Raw genomic sequence first — 21,344 nt, 5'->3', positions numbered from 1 at the left:
ATTTGTGAGTGATCACATTTTACTTTCGCAGTTAGGAACAATGAGAGATATTTATAGTGAGTGTACAAAGTATTCGTACACCTTTTAAAAACGAATAAGTTTTACAAAATCGTACCCAACAGATTTAGTTTTTTTTGAGACGTTAGAAGGATTACTTTACTAGACAATATGTGTAAATAAATTTTAAAAAATTATTATTCGTCGCAATTGTGAAGGAAAAAGTATAAGTCACGATTATTAAATTTTTTATCTGCGCTTGTGATGAAAATTTAGATCGATCAAGGTTGTTATGAAATATAATTGTTTAAAAATAGCGAAAATGTAATTTAAAGATTTTTACATTTTACAATACCCATAACTTTTCATGCGTCAACCGATTACAATAAAACTTTGTACATGTATATAACTTTCTTAGATTTACAAAATACGTGTCTTAAATTTTTATCACAGGCGCAGATAAAAAATTAAAAAATCGTAACCTTTACTTTCTCCTTCGCAATTGCGACCTATAACTATTAAAAAAAGAATTGCTTGACGTCTCGAAAGAAGTCAAGCTGTTGGGTACAATTTTGAAAATGTTATTTGTTTTTAAAACTCCGTACACCCACTGTACATCGATATAAACAGTGGCACATCGATAATAAAAATACTTAAGTACATACAAACGTGAATCGCTTTGAATACGCGATATGTTTTCAAAGTCTCTTACAATTAGAGGACGCAAACAACGCCAGGAAGACCATTCACAGGTTTCCATTTGTTTCTACATCGTGTTTTAATGTAATTGTTGCGCCGAAGCCAAACATTTCGATCCATAGCGACGGCTCGGATCTTTTTACAATAAGAGCCAACGCATTTCGTGATTCGTACACGTCTTTCCGTACTACGACGGAAATAAACATCGAGCTGTGTTTCCTTTGTACAATAAAAATAGTGGGCGTCTTAAGGCGCTTTACTCGACGATGATTCGTTGGAATTGTTGTCCGAGACAGGTTTCCTAGTATTTTCAACGTCTTCAGTGGATGATGATTCAGGTACCTAAATATCGAAACAGTTAACAGTTGGTTATTTCTGAAAATGATCACGGGGCTCAAAGAGCCAATAAATTAGTCTCTTATCAAGAATAAAGTGACGTAACCCGTTGTATTTTTAAACTCCTTTGTGGCAAAACCTTAGCTCGGGTGTGCCAAAAATTAATTCGTGACAGTTCAAATACTTTTCCATTCAAAATATTGATTGGGGTAAATATAAAGAATTTTGGAAATTATATTATTCTATGTACAGGGTGCGCCGTCTGTAGGTACCATATGTTAAACGCTAAAACAATTGTTATTCGTAAACATTCCGGAGAATATTCTAGCGTATTTGACAGCTCATTTCATACCATTATTCACCATGAATAACTTAACACCAGCACAATGACTCTCCTCAGAAGATTGTTCCCGAATCGCTTAATCTCGAAAAATGGCGATTACAATTGGCCTCCACGTTCGCCGGATTTGACGCCTCCAGACTGCTCCAGACTTTTTTCTGTGGGGATATTTAAAGTCAAAAGTTTATGTTGGCGCGCCGCGGTCCCTCCAGGAGCTTAAAGATGCAATCCGTAAGGAAATAACGGAAATAATGCCCGAAACGTTGCAAAAAGTTATGGGAAATGCCCAAAAACGAGCATTTCTTTGCGTCGTTCATAAAGGTGATTACTTGCCCGACGTTGTATTTAAAAAATGAATTTTTTGTATTGGTATAAACCAAAGTAAATAAATATCGCAAACCGAACTCGATTTAATTACGTTTTCACTATTTTATAAGCATTTAACATATGGTACCTACAAATGGCGCACCCTGTATATAAACTGGAGCTACATACATACTATTTTTTTTATAAGTGAAGGCGTAGAGATATGAAGGTCAACCATTTTGTTTTACACGGAATTTTGATCACTGTAATTGATCTTTATTTATCCCAAAGAATTTTGGAAAAAAATTATGTACATAATTCTATAATGTGGGTGTTGCTATTTTTTTTTATAAATGAAGGCTAGAGATTCGAAGGTCAACCGTGTTGTTTCATATGGAATTTTGATCATTGAAATTGATCTTGACTGATCAACAGCTGATCAATAATTGATCTTGTTATGAGTAGAGATGTTCAGTATTTTCTCGCAGATAACCTGAAAACTGAATAAAAGCGATAGGCTATCATTTTATCCGGGACTGTAGTCTCACCTGTCGAGGTAGATCCGCCAAATTGGTCCTCAACCTGTGGCTGGGGAGGATATCTGGCATGGGTGGTGGTGCAGGAGGTTCCCCATAAGCCTCGTGCAACTCTTCGAGCCTGGTGCTCAACGCAGACCCTCTCCTGCTAGTAGCATTCATTTTGTTCATCAACCACTTGGCTTGCTCCTCCAACCTCTTCAGCCTATCTTCCCTAGCAGCTAGAGCTTCTTCTGGAGACCTAGTCTTCGGCGTAGCTGGCTTAGTATCCTCTTTCCTCAGCATCTCCAAGCTCTCTTTCTTCTCAGCTTCGACCGACGAAGTCGCCAGCGCTATCTCCACGGCAGGGAACTCTTTGACAGTTTCCAAACTCGATGACGAGTCCACTGAAACGCTGTCCGAGTCGATGACACTTTCCGTGGACCTAGCACTGCGTTTCTCGGAACTCTTGGACTCGACCTCCTGACGCATGCTCGGCGAAATCGACGCGGACGAGTCGAACGAGGAGGAGAACATGTCCGTGTCCGACATCGCGCCAAACACTGGAGCAAAAAACGGATTAGACGGACCGACGATCAGCGGCTCGCTGAACTGGACGATTTTCACGATCGAAGGTGTTGCGTTAGACGAGGGGAAGGGTCCAATAGAGAATACAGGCTGCGTGCTGGCTGGACTAGTCACGGTGGGTACGAAACACACAGACGAGCTCGGGGGTTCTTCGTTCTTTGCTTTCTCACCGTCCACTGCAGTTAATCTCTCAACATCTTCGGGGACAACCGGCAGCAGTTCTTCCTGCTCGCAAACGTTCACCTCGAGACAGTCGCCGAGACTGTGATCAACTGTCTTCAACGCCTCCGGACTATGTACTTCTGGGTTGCAGGGTTCGATCATTGGATCTTCCGTGGTAGAATTTGCTGAAGACTCACTTTCCCCGACGATTTCAACGATGATCGGTTCACCGATCGAATTTTCGAAGTCTGCTGGTCCTGTACTCGATTCGTTGATCTCTATCAGGTTCTGAATCACGTTCGTTAGAGCTTGATCTAACGTGTCCAGAGACTCCTCCGAGTTCTCCGATACCAGGTGCTGGAATTGGAACAATGAGTTTACTTCGATTTGAAATGACAAGGTAAACTGGTCTTAACAGATTCGTGAGCTTACTGGTACTTCTTGCACATCTTCAGACACGTCGTTCAAGACGGTCTCTGCTGCTTCAACCTCGCCCAGCTCAGTTTCCGTTTCTGGACTGGGCGTTCGTTGTTCTAAGGTTGGCGAGGAACTTGTCTTCGGTTCTGAGAGTTCGGTGTCGGTTGGCTGTTCCGATTCTGTGTCTGGTGATGGTACTCGAGGACTCTCCTAAAAATGAAAGAGGAAGATTAATTCAATGATGAAACTTTTTGTTTCTAATCGATTTTTGTATGAAACTTTTTCCACCGTATTCGTGACATTTTTCTGGCTGAAATCACACCGGACACGATACAATTTTAATCATGTTTACTTGTTTCATTGTCTATTAAGACTATTGAGTCTGCAATACTTAAGACCATGAACACGAACGCACCTTTCGCGGTCTTCTGCGTGGACCCAGCCTGATTCGTTCTTCGACCGAGTTATCCTCTTCCTCGTCCGTGTCGTCACCTCGTTCGTCGCTGAACCCACTCTCAGCACTACATAATGTATCATTTTAAACAATTAGAAACAACTTTGACATTACTCTGATTCTACGCAGGTGTTAACTCACCTGTTATTGAACGAGTCATGAACAGCCAAAGCTTTTCTCGCAGCGAATTCCCGTCGCAAGCTTCTCCACTCTAATTCCGTGTTAGTGTTCTTCTGCCTAGCAGACTCCCATTTCTCGCGACAGTATTCCAACTCTTGCTTCAGTTCCTGCAGCATTTTTCGTTTCTGTTGCAGCTCGTACCGCAGGATCCTCTCGTGCGTGTGCAACTGTTGATGCTGCGCCTGCATTCGATCCACGATGGTCCAAGTTTTGCTGAGTTCCGCTGACACTGTTGACAATCTCTTTTCCTGGGAAAAGATGTCATCGTTATCATCAATCGTAAGTGCCTCACCATTTTACCGTTAAATAAAGGATACTTACAAGGGACAATACCCAAGTGTAACACGCAGATTATAAGGAAATTTATACAGGACATAGTTTGTTGAAAAATATTTGACACATAATCTATCCTGCATAAGTCTCATTAAAATCCGGATGTTACACTTCGGTAATGTCCCTTATTATTATTCCCGTATTTTACCTGCTCCCCAAGCTTGCTTTCCAAGTGTGAATTCAGTTGCTTCATCCTATTCATCTCCTTTTCCAAGTGTTTCTTCTCCAGGATCAAATCCTTCAAACGAATATACGTTTTGCTAACTGATATCACTAATCTCGGTCCAGCCGGAGTGTCCACAGACTTATAGCAACTGTTAGGGTCCGAGGACGTTGCCACTGACACGGTTTGAGCCCCTTCGGCGTGGCAGCTCAGTAATTCCAGCAAAACGCGCCAGACCTAAGCAACAATGTAGACTTGTGAAATTGTTCAAGTGAAATCGACGTCCAAGTCATATTGACGAAAGTAAATAATACCTTGGGCAGATTATGAGCAATCTCCTCCTGTTGTAGGTCTTCGTCTTTCTTCTCTGTCTCATTCTCGATTCCATTTTCCCCATCGACGCGTTTCGGGGAGCCTTTGCTGCCCTCAACTTGCTCCACTAGGTCCAGGAGCAACTTGGGCAGAGCCGCAGCCTCGGTGCTTTCCTCCCTCGCTATGTCACTTATTAGATCATGATTCTCCTAAACGGAAGAAGCTCGTTTCATTCTCTGTGGCAATCGATACTCAAATACTGAAGAGATCCACTAGATTAATTGCGAGTTGCACCTGAAGCAACCGAGTCAATCGATACTCAAATACTGACGAGATCCACTAGATTAATTGTGAGTTTCACCCGAAGCAATCGAGTCAATTGATACTCAAATACTGTAGAGATCCTCTAGATTAATTGTAAGTTTCGCCTGAAGCAACCGAGTCAATTGATACTGATATGCAGAAGAGATCCACTAGATTTAGATGAATCGTGAGTTTCACCTGAAGTAACTGAGTCAATCGATCGAGATCCATGTCAGCAGAGGATGCACCCAGGAGTATCTGCGTGAATAGTCCATTGATCAGCGACATCTGATTCTGTAGGTCCCTGCAATCTGCCTTGGTGAGTCCCAGCTGTGATTCCAGATTAGATATCTCCGTATCCTGAGCGTCAATCTACCATAGAAAGACGACCGATTATAAAATCAAATAATATCCTGTGAATCTTCATCGAACGTACCTTCTCGTCAGCTATCCTCAAGTCCTCTTCCAGGCATTCGGACTTCTTCAAAGAGTGATTCAATCGATCCTTCACGTCCCCGACTTCCCTGATCGCCGCGTCCTTCAACTCGGTCAGCACTTTCAGCCTCTCGTTGTAGAGACTTTTCAGGCTATTGATGTTCTCCAGCTGACGTTCGCACTCCAGGCCAACGTCGTCCTTTATCTCTAAGAAGCTTCTGTCTCCTAATCGGACTAGAATCTGCGCGAGATGATCCTTCAACTCGTTGGCACATCTTTCGCGATCGAGAACAGCCTCTCGCGTGTTATTGGTTACGTCTGTCAAACAGCGAATGCGGTAGCGATGCTGATCGGGCTCGGTTTCCAAATGATAACGCAGGTCGTCCACTTTCTCGATCTGGAAGCGGACGTCGTTCCGAAGCTCGTCGGAGACCTAGAACCATTCCTATATGATAATAAAATTCATAGTAACCCTTCATATATGATAATAAAATTCATATTAACCCTTAGCAGTCGAGAGGCGACTCAAAATCACCGCTAGAAATTGCTGTATCATTATTCAAAATTAGACAGTGGATGTTTATGCAAAATAAAAACTTTCTACCTGAATTGCAACGAACTGGAGTAAAGTGGAAGTTTATTTTCTTTCGTTTAATATATTGAAAGTAATGTAACAGTATTTTTTTGAATTTTCCTGACAGTTTTACTTTTTTAAATTACACCTACTCATTTTTGTTATAAATGCATGAAATCCGCTGTCTATCCACAATATTGTTCACATTATTAAACATGTTGGTATCTAATCAATCACTCAATCAATTCATATCCATAAAATGAAGAAAATTATATTACAATGGAATTATTCTAGATCGAAAGAAATGTTTAATTTTCAAGTTAAAATAGCTCCGACTGCAAAGGTCGCGATGAAAAAACAACCCCACGATATTTTATACTAGTTTTACCATCCCCATTTACGATTAATATTTCATTCTTTTAAATGTTTCAAAATAATCTTCACTTTACAAAATGAAAAAAATCGTATACAATGGAATTATTCTAGATCGGAAGAAATGTTTAATTTTCAAGTTAAAATAGCTCCGACTGCAAAGAGTTGATTGAGAAATCAAGATCAAGATGAGAAAGCAACCCCACACTATTTTATACTAGTTTTACCATCCTCGTTTACACGATTAATATTTCATTCTTTTAAATGTTTCAAAATAATCTTCATTTCATAAAATGAAAAAATCGTACACAATGGAATTATTCTAGATCGGAAGAAATGTTTAATTTTCAAGTTAAAATAGCTTTGCGTTGGTGTTCTTAGATTTCATTCATTTCAAAGTTTGAAAATGATCTTCACAGATTGACTATCTACGAAGCTTGTCTTTGAAACTTCGATTTTCTTTTTACCTTCAATATGTGCGTCAATCGTTGAGCTTCTACTCGTTTCATTGCCAATTCCTGTTCATCCGGCTTCGGATCTCGGAACCTGGATCTCTTGATACTCCCATCAGCTTTGCCACCTTGTGCCTGAGTCTGCGAATCGTTCTGAGCGGACCTCAGCAGATCTAAGACCCTAGACGTCTCGGAATGAGCCTCTTTCTCCGCGTCCAATTCTCGTCTGAGCCGTTCCATTTCGGACGAAACAGCTGCGATCGCTCTCTGCCTAGCTTCTCTCTTCAGCGTCAACTCTTTCTTGAATTCTTCGATATTTGTCGCGCGATCCACCGGTGGACTCACTTGGGAATTGGCCATCGTGTCAATCGGGTCTGTTGGAAATGATCGAAATGTTCCAGCAGAGAAACATTCAGTATTAACACGCTATTAACGATGCTTTCTTAAATTACATCCGAGGCTCAAGTTGCATTTGAATTCGTTGGAAATCAGAAAATTCTTTTTCCAAGAAAACAAAATTTAGTATTGTACTCCTAACGAGTAAAAACAAATCATTTCGATTATTATTTTCAGGTGTTCTAGTGTGATTTAAATTCTACATGTCTACATCATATTTAGTCAAAATCTTTTCAAATGTTCTAGTGTGATTTAAATTCTACATGTCTACATTATGTTTAGTCAAAATCACAAAACATATCAAATTACTCTTTCTTATTCGTTTCTGTGAGTCAGAGATTATTCATTCGGGGTGAAACAAATTGTCTGAGGATTTTTCAAAAAAGAAACTGTTCTAAACTCGGACGAATGATGCCAAACACAATATTAGTGACATTAGTCATTGCAGTAAATAAATGGCTTTGAATCGAAATGAATTAAGCTAATAATTATGCATTTATAGCAACATTAATATGTAAATGTCTAAGAATATTGTTATACGATTATAATTGATCTAGAAAATTTTTATCTATATTTATGTAACACTTTTTTCTTCATCTAGTTTTAAAATTACTTATGTCCATAACACATAGTTATATAGCAAAACAAAAATTCACGTTCAATTTTTTTCTTAATGATTATAATAAACTAATAAATAATATGTGTGCAACAGTATTTAAAAATTCTACTGATCCACTCATCTGTACTATAAATGCATTTCGCATTTTTAACTCTGCACTTCTGATTACAATAACTAAATTACTTTATTTTTAGAATTGTTCGGCAGTCAACATGTTAGTAAAAAATACAAGAAGGAACAGAAACAGAGAAGAATGCATGTCGGACATGTAGGAATTGGTGCAAAGTATCCAAAACGTTCTCAAGAGAGGAAGATACGGAATGAAACAAAGCTTACCAATATCTTGCTTCGAAGCGTCGTCGTCGTCGCCCTTCTTCTCAGTCTTGATAGTCTCCTTCAGTCTTTGAATCTCGTCCAAAGCGTCCTCGAGAGCTTTTATCTGCTTCTTCTTGTCCGACACCTCCTCGGACAATTGCGCCTTTAATTTCGATGTCTTCTGACTCTCGATGCTCTTAATTTGCTCCTTCTCCATCAACGACATCTGTAGATCTTGCTCCAAGCTAGAGATCCTAGCTTCGGCAGTGACTTTTTCAGCGTTGAACGCGCTAATCTCATCGAACAACCTCTTGTTCTCGTGCGTAGCTATGTCGAACTTCGCCGTGAGAGCGTCGTATTCTTCTCGGAGGGTCGTCAAACTAGATTCTAACTCCTCGTAACTTGACTTTGACGTCTGGAAACAGTTTAAGTCAGACACGATAGGCCAAATTAGCATCATTCATTGAATAGTTCAACTAGGGGGTAGACTCATTTCTAGGATTGCCCTCTCATTTTTCGATAATGCAAAGGTGGGGATTTTCAGGAAATTATCACGAAATTGGCATTATAATACCTCGTACAATATCTAAATAAAGGATGTAATAATGCTCTCGGCGCACTGGTTCGATCCAATTTTACCTCAAAGCAATTTTGTAATTTGAATTAAATTTTCGACGTTCCGATCTGTGTTTAGATCATTTTCAAGAAAAATAATAACTGCGTTTGCTTAATGAAATTATTTTAACAAATTCAAGCTACTGACAATATCTAAATGTTTAGCAATAGGTTAGACACCGACACATTTAATAATGTGAACAGTATTTTGAATAATGAGCAATTGTTAGTGGCTCCTCTCAGAGTCACCATTCCAGTGCAAAGGATTAAGAGGTAAACACATTTTCATTTAACTTCTACTCTTCACGATCAACTCGTTGTTAGAACATTTTTATTCTACCTAAGGATCTGCTGTCTAGAGACAGGTTGAATCTTCCAATTTCGAAGAACGTACCTCATAATCTTTGGTCAGCTTCGCGACCAATGCCTTTTGTTCATCCAGCTGGCTCGCGAGCCTCTGGTTGGTGCAGCGACCCTCCAACCGTTCAGCCTTTAATCTCTCGATTTCCTCCATCAGTTTGTTTACCTTCGAGTTTTCCGTCTGCTCTTCTTCGCCCTCCATTCTGCTTTCGTGTTTCTCTAAATGCCGATTCACCCTCGGGCGATCTGTTCCGTCGTCGGATCTCAAGCCGACCGTCGCCGCATCGCTGTATACTCTATGAATAGAACTGGTTCGATACCCGTCTGCCATTGCGTCTGCCGTGTGCTGACATTTTAAATGACGTTCAGGTAAATCGATGCTCGCAACCCTATCTCGTACGACGTCAATGTCATCCGTCCTCTGATTTTCCATCGAGAAGATACTCGCGCGTTCTTGCCGAGCATCTTCAAGTCCTGGGGGCTTTAATTCCAACCTGTCTGTCCTGGATCGAAACCTTTTGTCCTCTTCCTGTCGGAGACCTCTTTGCCGACCCTGAGGACCGTCCCAGTTCTCCGCAAGAAGATTCTCCAGCCGGTCGATCCTCAGCTCTAACCTTTGTCTCTCTTCGTCGTCGTCCGTCTCCTTCGTCAGTCTTTTGCTCGCTGCTTCATTCAAGGACCCCCGTCTCCTGTATTCTTGCTCCTTCCGCAGTTCTTTATACAATTCCTCTAAATGTGCCAACGTAGCCGTGTGCGCGGAAGCCAGCTGCTGATTCGCCATCGCGAGCTGCGAAATCGCACGCGAGAACTCCATCGCTTCTTCGTGGTGCTGCGTGAACGAAGGGCCGTGACGCTCGGCCGTCTGCCAACCTGTCATCTGCGCGTACGTCAACTGCAATATAAATAAATGGACTAATTTCAGGGATGCTGATCGAATTCGCCGGGCGATCGACGATCGGAATTCTGGATCAAGCGGCGTACTCGTGGCCCGACGATTCTCCTATTGCATTGCGCCGACGACAGGTGCTTTTAAAGCTACACAACAACGTGCGAGGGCTTAAGGACGCGCTTACAGTCCGGGACGAAATGATATATTTAGGCGATGAAAGCTTCATTTGGATAACCCGGATAACGTGTTTTAACCGACAGGTTTTGTTTGTACGATTTTGTTCGGAAACTATGATTTTGGGGGAAAATGTGCCCGTTGAATTTCGTAACGTCACGACTTTGAATTACTCCAAAATTATTTGTCGTACAAGAAATGTTTCAGACAATTGTGTGTTGCACGGTTTCCAGGGAGACATACAATATTGTAATCTATTTATTGCTGGTTTACTTTTTTATCGAGATAAGAGGATTATCTTTAGTTTTCGAATTCGGATACAGCACAGATTAAAATATAGAATATTTCTTTGCATATACTTCTGAACCTATTTTGTCGAGATCAAGGTTGACATTCTTTTTGGAATTAATACTGTCAAATTATATGTTAATGGATATCCCAATCTACAGCAAAAATGCATCTACAGTAAATATGAAAACTCAAATTTTATATTAGAGAACATTCCAATCGACAATATCGAATCATTTTAACGAAACGAATGTACAAAATACGTACAATAAGATACAAAGGATTCCAAAAACAATTTTAGAAAGCAGCAGATGATATATTAATTAAATGGCACAGTTTTCATCTTAAAAGTCGATCAATATTTTAAACAATACTATGGTTGGACCAAAGTATTATTGCATGTGAACCCCATAAAAATGAAAACTCTCCAATTTTATATTAATCGAGACCAATAATAATCGCGTGTAACTCTTGTCCTGGCAGCAAATTTTTGTTTGAGCCAGCGCAATGCTCGTGGAAATTTTGCGTCAGAAACGAATGTAACTTTCTCCGTATCGAAGTGCTAGCATATCATAATCTACAGCATTGAATAATTATAACGAACCGATTACAAACAATCCCAACAACAATTTACAAAAGCAGAAAACGATGTACAATTGCCTTAGCGGCACGGTTTTTATCTTAAAAGTGGACCCAAGAAAACGATATTAGTATACCGGAATCAGTGGCATGGTCCCTTACCTTGAAAGTCTCAAAGATACCAGAAAATTCACAGAGGATTTTCGATTGTGTCCGCGGTGCTCTCTTGGTTCTCCGTTCACGATCTCTAAACGAGTCGAGGCACTCGAATCCATTCACGCAACGGTGACAAAGTGGTTCTGGTCGCTCGAACGATCGATCGTCACTGAGCTTTCGAAAGCTCGATCCACGTCGGGCGATTCACGCGAGCGATCTGGCACAAGCCGTACCTTGCACGCCGATGGAACTCGAGACTCGAGACACGGGAGGCACATGATCGTGATCGATGCCCGCGAACTCGTCTCTTCGTGATCGTGACTCAGCGTGTTCTCCCGAAATCATGAAGAGAGCCGGGGAAGATTTTTGGAGTCTGGCCAGCATCGCAACGTCTCGCGATGCTTTCCCACTCTCGAACAAAAGAGCACGTTTTCGCTCGGAAAATTTCGCGCCGGCATCTGCGCACTGACCGTCCCCCACGAACAAAAGCTACCGCGGTGTTCTCAGGAATCTCCGATTCGAAATTAAACGTCGCAGCACGTTCCTATGTTTCCTCGAGGCGCGAAAATCACGTGGCGTTGTCGAGCGTCGGAGATTCTTTTATTGTGTTTTGTATGGAAAGCAGCAATTTTGATGCCACGTTTATGGACACGTGGATGTACTGTATATTATGTACAGTGGATAACAAAAGTAAGTTAACACTCATGATTTCAATAATGAAATCACGATAACAGTAATATTTATTCACTTGTAAAAATAAACAAGTTCATTACGTATTTAATGGTAATGTTGAAAACAAAATTTATCACGATTATCACAGTGATCTGAAGATCTATCAAGATATTGATCTTTCTATACTAAATATACAAAATTTGGTCTCCAATAATTTTGATTAATTAATTGTAGGGATCCTACTTATACAAGTTTAAAATACAGTAATGAAATTATTGGAGAAAATCCACAAATATTTTTAATTTATTGTTTAATGTAATCTAGTTTTTTGATAATAAATGTTCCGTTCTATAGTTATATTCTTTTGCTACTATTATTATGGGACAAATTAGATTCATCAACTGCTACTATTATTATGGAACAGAAGGAGTACAATTTTTGCGGAGCTTACTTAAGACCGAAGAGTTCGCTGTATTAGTATTGTGGAAAAAATTGTACAATCATTTTCCATGGTTCTATGGTCATTTTGCTATGGTCAACATCTCTCGTTTACCATTTTGCAAATTCGAACGTCTTTACGAGGAAGAGATAATTTTTTTCACGTTTCAATTCACCGATGAACGTTTCTCCATTTTCTCATAAACAAAGACAGTTGCTCACCAGAGTCTCGCGACGACCAGCCCGCAAATTGGACAAACTCGGCGCGGATGGCCTCTGACTCCACCATTCTTCGCCCCTCAAGGTCGCATAAGGACTGGGACCCTGAAAACATTTTCCTTCGCTTCAGAAAAAGGTACTATTTTGAACGAGAGTATCACAATTGTCATTCTAGTACACAATTCCTAGCGATTAAATGAAATGGTTAGCATTGCGAACAACAGAAAAACATATTTTAAGAAGTTGATAATTAAAATTGCAAGCGATCTCACATAGCTGAAAAATTCTAGTTAATTATTGATACATGTGTACGCAGCCCTTGCAGTCAAATTTGGATAATTTAACCAAATATTAGATCAACAATAATAAGATTAATTTCATTTAGATGTCGATTTTTGTTGTAATACTTTTTAAACATATTTATTCGATCATTTTCCATGGGAGAAGATCTTCGTATTGTCAATAATTGTGGTCATGTCCATCAATATAAAATTAAAATAATATTATACAAATTTTATAAACCATTACTAAATAATTTATTGGATCGTTATTACTTATTTGTATTGTACAATCATAAAAATTCCGTACGAGGGTCTGCAATATTTATACGAACGAACAAGCGTACACTTGTTTCAACCTAAATCTAAATAATCATTTGTTTCATTAAATCGATAGTTTCTTTTAGAATTGCCAATACATTGCGTACGAGTAGGTACATCTTCTCCAGAATAAATAATCAATATCTAAAGCGTTATCTAATATTATCCAGGCTAAAATATTATATATCACTCCTGTATCATTTTAATCAACCCTCGATGATTTTAATCAATCAGCTGGACAAAATTAATTTTCTACGACGAACTGTACCAATATGATCTACAATAAATTTATATCAAAGGGCTGTCACACTAAACAATGTTAAATCTTAATCTTAAATTCGACATTAAATTCGAAATTAAACTTAAATTCGAACGTAACCTTAAATTCGACATAAATATCTTGCAAATTTATTAAAATGCACTTAAATCTTTACTGTAAGATAATTATAGGATCTTATATAATATATATTTCAGTCTTAATAAACTGTCAACAACTTTTTTGTATTTTTGCAAATCAGTCGAGCAGTCAATTAGTTAATTTTAATTTCTACTTTCGTTTCAGTCCGTGTAAATCAGGTCGAAATTTATAATTAACAAAAAACGTATCCGGAAGATTTATTTTATCGAATATCTTGGAAACTATTGCAGCTAGAGAAATAATCTAAGGGGCAATGTTGTGCAACCTTTTATAAGGAATAGATCTGCGGAAACAGATTTCAGAAATCACTGTTATTAACATTTTCAATGAAATTATAAACTGTAATGCAAAGTTAACTTGTGCTCTAACAAATAGAACGCCGAATAAGGTTTAAAAACCGTGAAAAAAATGTTGTCCAGCGATCGGTAAGAGTAATGCAAGGAGCCACTGTGAGACTGTTCGATTTTGTTCATAAAGCACCGTGAAGCGCTGAAGTTCACGCCTATAGTTTATTTACACCCAGTATACACCGCATGAAACGTTCTCCCGGAGAACTTCTCCGGGCTTCTAGCTGGCTGTTCGGAGTCGTTCTCAAGACCAATAAATATATTCGTTTTATATTTAACCTGCGATCGAGGTTCTTCACCCACGTCGAACTCGCTGGTCCTCGTCCTTTGTCGTATATTTCCGTTCGTGTACTCTGGACAGCAGGATTCCTCTGTCCCATAGATAAATGTATCTTCGGTCTGCGATCTCAATGGCGTCGTCGGCGGAGGAGGTGCAACGTTACTACTGCCAGCCGCGCCCATTCTGCATTTATTCTACTTGAACCGTTAATTTCCCCGCGAGGATTCGTGGTTTCGGCCGGTTCGGTAGTCCTCTATTCTAGCGAGCTAGATAAACACTCTAGAAAAACGAAGGGAATCATTTAACAGTGTACAACGTAACTTCTAGTTCAGGCCTGGCCAACGCGCGGCCCGCGGGCCGCATGTGGCCCGCCATGTTATATTGTGCGGCCCGCCAGGCGATTTTATATTTCTATTGAAACTTTTGTTTCTTGTTGTATTCATGGAAAACTACTCAATAAATACATTCCTCTTCGAACATGTAATAAAAATCGCTCTCTGAGAGTATAAATAAATACATTCAGTAAAATTTTTTCGGAAACTAAAGATACAATTAAGCACATCTAAAAGTCGTCGTTTCTTCCAAATCTGTAGAATATTCGCTAATAAATAGATCAGTGTCCTCAAAATGTCGGAAACTTTGCTTTTCTGCTTCAACGAATGACATTTAACATATAAAGAGCACATTGCTCAACATTCTTTTCGCTTAACACGCACATTTTCCATTTTATTCTCGCGAATCTATTATTTCTCTTCTGGTAATGCACTCCGCAATAGAACAAGTGCCAAAATAAATGAGTCTATAGTAACCAAACTCTGCTAATTTACGATATTACAATTAACTTCGCAGAGTGAAGGTGTTCGACAGCGAGAAAAAGAGATCAAGCGAATTGGCACGGGAGAAAAAACTCGGAGCACGTCACTTTCAGTAAGTTTAGAAGAATAGATCGATCTAGAACCTTTATTTTAAAGTGTGCGCTGCTTCTCGTCGAAAAGAAGCGTCGAGAAGACGAAGAAAACAGAGGCGGCTAAATGGGAGAATATTTATCCAGTATTTTCTTCCGGCTGCATATTTTTCTGTGCATATTTCCGGGGTTCGAAATATTGGATTGTTGTATATGAGATGTCAGGTTTTTATGAAGCGTTTCGATCAAGAAATACTATTGCAGTTCACAAGATTATTATTAGACTGCGGGTCTTTGTGCAAAATAAAAATGTTTTGCATTGATTGTGGAAAGCAGGGAAAACATAAAAATTTATTTCATCCTTTTACTACTTTGTTACATTAGAAACAATATTACGACATTCTTGAATTGTTTAAATCTTTTACTGTTTTATACGACATTCTTGTGTGAATTGTTTAAATCTTTCACTATTTTATATTTCGCCTAACCAATTTCTTCATAAATCCATAAAGATCTTCAGTCTAGTTATTATACAATACGTACAATCTTTTGATCGACGTTTGATCGAAACCATTACAGTCTGTAAATTCATTATACAATAGAAAGTCTATCATTCGAATAGTATTCTTTTTACATGACCGGAAAAATGAAAATGTTTCCGATAGCGACGTTTGATCAAAATGCGATGAATTAAACTCTTCATTTTATGCATTCACGACGAAGGTTGATAGATGCGGATTTAGAACAGTAGGGAGGTTAAAAAACTTTGAGATCGTTAATAATTATTTCCAGTAAGTATATTGATATTGACGAAATTAATGAACAATATACATATGCGTTTAGCTTCTGCATCTTGCAGTCAATGCACAAACTTTTCATTGCACACAAAAATACGCCATCTGGTGATGATAAATGAACGCGCCTCAAGAATAGAGATGACAATCTTGTAAATGAACAACTGAATATCTACAACGTTCAACTTTTACCGGAACAGAACCAAGACATTTGTAGGGGAGATTCAGATTTGTCACAGCGGTGCTTACACAGACCAATAATTGTTACAAAGAAAAAGATTATCTTTAAAGAAACTGTTTAAAAACTGGAAATTTCCAGATGATCTAACATTTCCCTCCCGCTAAAGATCAAAGTTGCTTCCGATGTTTCTACATGATGAGGAATCCTCGAAGAAGCTTTATGACTGGCGTGCCGTGGCGTCTCTTCGTGCAGCACGCGGCTCGATGTAAATACTCTTAAATATAACTGGATCTACGATCGAAAACGGCTGTGTGCGTCGTTTCGACCAGCTCGAAACGAAAACAAAGAACTCGTGGATGTAAAGACGGTCCGCGGAAATCCTACCGTGTCGTCGTTCTATAAATCTCACTTGCGCAAAGATCAACATCGAATCTGCAATTTCGAGTGGCTGCGATCAAAGAAGTAGAAAGATCTAGGGCCAGGAATTTCGATGATTTCGCATAACGAATTCGAAAAGTCAACGGCATAAGGGACAAGCTTCGGAGCGACTGTTCACCGAGCGAAACAAACCAGCCCGGTGCCATAAATACATCATAAATAGGTGCACCGAACACTTCGGTAGGCGATCCAAATTTAGTTCCATAAAACCGGTCCGATAACCCAGGGTTTCCTAAACTTTTTCTCTGGTGGAGCACCTTAGGCGTCTTTGAATTTTCATTGGGCTCTCCTTGTGTAATTTGAAAGTTAGGACATTACTAGACTCCGGATTTTATGCATTTATGACACAAATAAGTGGGTGCAATTTAAAACAGTGAAAAGAGTAGAAGACTTATTAATAAAGAATATAAATTTATATTTAGCTCCTGCGTCTTGCAATTGATGCACAAACTGTTTAGTTTGCATAAACTGAAAATAAACTTGCATTAAAAGAATAAAAAATACTTGTTTCTTGTTGCGTGACGTTTTGTAGAGCGCACAGAATGTCATGAAATTACGTAAAATTATTACAGTCAAAATGTAGAGAAAAAGCTTTGTTATTACTATTTTTTCGCGGAGCACAGTTTGAGAAACCCTGCGATAACCATTTGTTTCGCTGCGTCGAACAAAATGGTATACAGCGATGAAGCGTTATCGTCGGCACGATGTCACGAGGGATGTCGTTCCGGATGTTGCGAAACGTGAAATCGACCGAACGGACCTGGATCACGCCGGTACGTCCGGTGACGTTTCCGGTGACGTTTCGCCCCGAATGTTCGGAGATCGGCAATACTCACCGGATGCCGGTGGTCATCCGAATTCGTCGAGTTTTCACAGGGCTCGATTTCGTTGGGGTCAACGACGACACTTGACTGCCGTCGCTACTTGCGACCAGCGACTCACTTCTCTAAAAATATCCTTTTCGAAAGACTGCGTGCGCAAGGACGGCGAAGCCTTCGTTCCTCTGGCCAGCTCGCGCCGGCGCATCCGCCATTTCCGCGTCGTTTCCCGCGATCTAGGAAATCGATTCCCCTTTCAGCAAATTTCTGCGGACCTCAAGATCGCACGCGACCTTGCGCGACTCAGCCGCCGTTGACCTTCGGTCTTGTTGATTCTCTGAGTATTCGGTTTTTCCGGCAACCTCGGATTTAATGCTTGATCTCTGGGATCTCTGCATAGGCGAAACTCTACCAAAACCAAAAACATTTGATGATGAGTAGATTGCGGATCTTTATGGAAATAAAAATTGTATGCATCGATTGCAAGAAATGGAAGAAGTTATTTGTTTCCTTAATGATTTTAATAGAGGAGAGATCATATATTGACATCTTCAATTTTGAAAATTTTGCAACAACTTTGGATTTCATCTACTCAATTTTTCTATAAATGCATAAAGATCCGTAGTCGGGTGATGACTCGACCAAAACCAAAAACATTTGGTGTGATGAGTGGACTGCGGATCTTTATGCAAATTAAAAATTGTCTGCATCGATTGCAAGAAATGGAAGAAATTGTTTCTTTCCTTAATGATTTTAATAGAGGAGAGAAATCGTATATTGACATCTTCAGTTTTGAAAATTTTCCAACAACTTTGAATTTCATCTACTCAATTTTGCTATAATTGCATAAAGCTTCGCAGTCTGGCGATGAGTCTACGCCATGAGAGGCAATTTCTTCATCTTTTCTGGTACATTCTCTTATTTATTTGAGAAGTCGCTCTTCAACATCGTTTTTTGTATGCTTTAAATTTCTAAGAAGATGGATAAGTAGACAGCGGATTTCATGCATTTATAAGAAAATGGGTGGGTGTAATTTAAAACAGTAAAAACATTAGAAGAATCTAGAAATACTGTTACAGTATAGAAAATCAATTTCTATTTCACTCCAATCAATTGTATTCCACTCCAACCAATTGTATTCCACTCCAGTTTGTTGCAAATCAGGTAGAAAAATTTTACTTTGCATAAAGATCCACTGTTTATCGATAATAATGACATCTTTAAAGGTAGTAACTTTATTTTATTCAGTAAAATTGACGATTAAATGATTGCTGCAGTAAAACTAAGAATTGCGTTATTAACACTGGAACTACGGGACCCGTCAAAATGGCGGGTTTGACAGTAAAGATTCGTGTATAGTATTCAACAAACATATTTATTTTGGACATAGGACAGAAATTTCTAGAAATCTAAAAATACATATATATTTTCTTTTTGGAAATGTAAAAAAAATTTCTTCTACAATCCTACACTATTGGAAAGATCTTTCAACAACAATATAGTTCATTAAAGCGTGATTTCATTACAAAAGTTCGCTATGAAAACAATATTTCAGTTGAGCAAAATGTTTACCACGACGTTCCTCCATCTAGGAGGAGTATGTTTTTAGACCACGTGAATGGTCAAATCTCGGGATCCCATAAATTCGCGACGGGCGCTTGTGACGATTTTACGAAGACAACTTTGAACGAAAGACGTAGCCCACGAAAACGCAGGCAACCTAACAATAGCGCCGCTCGTATTCTATATTTAGTTAGAGAGAGAGTTTTTCAAACTGTTTCAACGAAGTGGTGGTACACGTGCTCAGAAACGTTTCGACTTCTTGCACGTTTGCTCCCAACTATCGCTGCGGCTCCATTCTTCCCGGATAAATTTAATAACAATACTATAACACATGCCGGACCGTATGTGATCGAAATCGACAACGGCGAAACGTTCAATATTAATAATCATTTAATCTTATAGTAGTAAGCTTTCTTCATCGAAATGAACTAAGCTAATGCATGAATATATAAAGGAAATTATAATTTATTAGAAAATGTAGAAAATACATTGAGAAGAATAAAAGAATAGACAACGCTTTAAAATCTGGCTTCCTCGGACACATATCTTTCATGTAGCAGCCTCGTGTAGTTCGCTAGCTGACCGTTCCATTTCGGTAGAGACCGCCATCGTACTAGAGCATTTTCTACAGAGTCGGTAATTCAGAACCGTAGTCTGAAGAATGCATACGCTTCTGATGACTTGTATGTATGTATTTATTTGTTCCCTTACGGGTTACAAAGAGATCCCGTTCCCTTTACACACAATATAAATTCATTTACATTTACATTTGTGTTTTTGCTTACAAAATCTAAATTCTACAATCAAACTAACATTCTTTTATTTTCTCATTCTCTCTCTCACACTCATTCTTCCATTCATCCCTGTCTTCTCAATTCTCTCTCTCTTCTTCACATTTTCTATCCTGTATGTATATTTATTTTGTTTCCTTTCGTGATACAAAGCGAACCCGTTCCGTTTACATTATCCTACTGTCTACATTCGTGCTTACTTTCTGCCGCTGTCTTTGCCTAAATTATCTATGATATTTTCCCTTTTTTCACGCACACATCCTCTCTCTCTCCGTCTCTCTCTCCTTCGTATCTTCCTTCCTGGATTTCTTTTCTCTCCCTATCGCTTCTGATGACTTATGAAATTATATTTACAGATTTCATTGATGGCAGTCACTCCAACATTTGAAACAGACGACAATGCGTGTGGAGCAAGGCGTCCCCATTCGACTCGGATCCAATCGGTTGAGCATTGGTACCTACGTCACCGCATTCCTGCCACACATCTTCCCATATCACCTCAATATTCAATACATGTTTAATATTGTAATTTGTTTGGTGAAAAATAAAGAATATTAATTACAACAGTTAATATGTTCTTTTTCTTCCCACCCTGTAGATGAATATTCGATAGTAGAATTAAGTTAACATCTTCGACAATTTTAGATAGAGCACAATTTTCCTAATTAAACAAACATTTAAGTTTGTAATAGAATGTCTGACTTGTCGTTGAGTTATGCTACAGAATTTCGTGCCACCTCCTTTGACATCATGTTCTCCTAATACAAAGTTCAATTTTCGAGATTTTCGAAAATTTTCGGCCGTCTGACTTGTGGTTGAGTTGTACTACTGAATTTCGTGCCACCTCCTTCGATATCATGTGCTCCTAATACTTTCTCAGTTTTCGAGATTTTCAAAAATTTTCGACATTTTTCGGCCGTCTGACTTGTGATTGAGTGGTACTACTGAATTTCGTGCCACCTCCTTCGATATCATGCGCTCCTAATACTTTCTCAGTTTTCGAGATTTTCACCAATTTTCGGCCGTCTGACTTGTCGTTGACTTATACTACTGAATTTCGAATACCTCCTTCCACATCATGTTCTCCTAATACAAAGTTCAATTTTCGAGATTTTCGCCAATTTTCGGCCGTCTGACTTGTCGTTGACTTATACTACTGAATTTCGAATACCTCCTTCCACATCATGTTCTCCTAATACAAAGTTCAATTTTCGAGATTTTCGAAAATTTATAGAAAATTTTAGGTTTTGTATTAGGAGAACATGATGTCGAAGGAGGTATTCGAATTTCAGTAGTATAAGTCAACGACAAGTCAGACGCTTGAAAAAATTTCGAAAATTAAGTAGTACAACTCAACGACAAGTCAGACGGTTGAAAATTTTCGAAAATCTCGGAGAATGAAGTTTGTATTAGGAGAACATGATGCCGAAGGAGGTATTCGAATTTCAGTAGTATAAGTCAACGACAAGTCAGCCGGTTGAAAATTTTCGAAAATCTCGGAAATTGAACTTTGTATTAGGAGAACATGATGCCGAAGGAGGTATTCGAATTTC

General features: G+C 39.0%; 1 protein-coding gene across 2 annotated transcripts; it reads right to left on the bottom strand.

Moving 5' to 3' along the window:
* Position 1: 1 nt before the first annotated feature.
* On the bottom strand, positions 2–17,601 carry LOC143213091 (uncharacterized). 2 transcript variants are annotated; one of them, XM_076432617.1, is made up of 15 exons: positions 17,456–17,601; positions 14,302–14,581; positions 12,662–12,763; positions 9,278–10,135; positions 8,290–8,683; positions 6,954–7,312; positions 5,542–5,973; positions 5,304–5,477; positions 4,805–5,011; positions 4,476–4,727; positions 3,956–4,242; positions 3,776–3,881; positions 3,376–3,570; positions 2,227–3,300; positions 2–1,038 (listed from the first exon to the last, which is right to left on the bottom strand). In XM_076432617.1, the coding sequence occupies exons 2-15, from the start codon at positions 14,482–14,484 to the stop codon at positions 943–945; spliced, it is 4,719 nt and encodes a 1,572-aa protein (XP_076288732.1). In that variant the 5' UTR covers positions 14,485–14,581; positions 17,456–17,601; the 3' UTR covers positions 2–942. The 2 variants fall into 2 exon arrangements, with proteins under 2 accessions (XP_076288732.1, XP_076288733.1); XM_076432618.1 differs by lacking the exons at positions 12,662–12,763; positions 14,302–14,581; positions 17,456–17,601 and adding an exon at positions 11,336–11,469.
* Positions 17,602–21,344: the final 3,743 nt, after the last annotated feature.

The sequence above is a fragment of the Lasioglossum baleicum genome, chromosome 10 (genome assembly GCF_051020765.1).
Source record: "Lasioglossum baleicum chromosome 10, iyLasBale1, whole genome shotgun sequence".
In the NCBI taxonomy this organism is placed as follows: Eukaryota; Metazoa; Arthropoda; class Insecta; order Hymenoptera; family Halictidae; genus Lasioglossum; species Lasioglossum baleicum.
Note: the sequence above shows the minus strand (reverse complement) of the source record. Positions and strands in the feature narration are given on the sequence as shown.

Coding starts and splice junctions, on each gene's coding strand:
- LOC143213091 (XM_076432617.1), bottom strand. CDS start 14,484: ATGGGCGCGGCTGGCAGTAGTAACGTTGCACCTCCTCCGCCGACGACG. Junction 8,684..9,277: donor AGCTGACCAAAGATTATGAG/GTACGTTCTTCG, acceptor AACTGTTTCCAG/ACGTCAAAGTCAAGTTACGA. Junction 3,571..3,775: donor CACGCAGAAGACCGCGAAAG/GTGCGTTCGTGT, acceptor TTTCATTTTTAG/GAGAGTCCTCGAGTACCATC.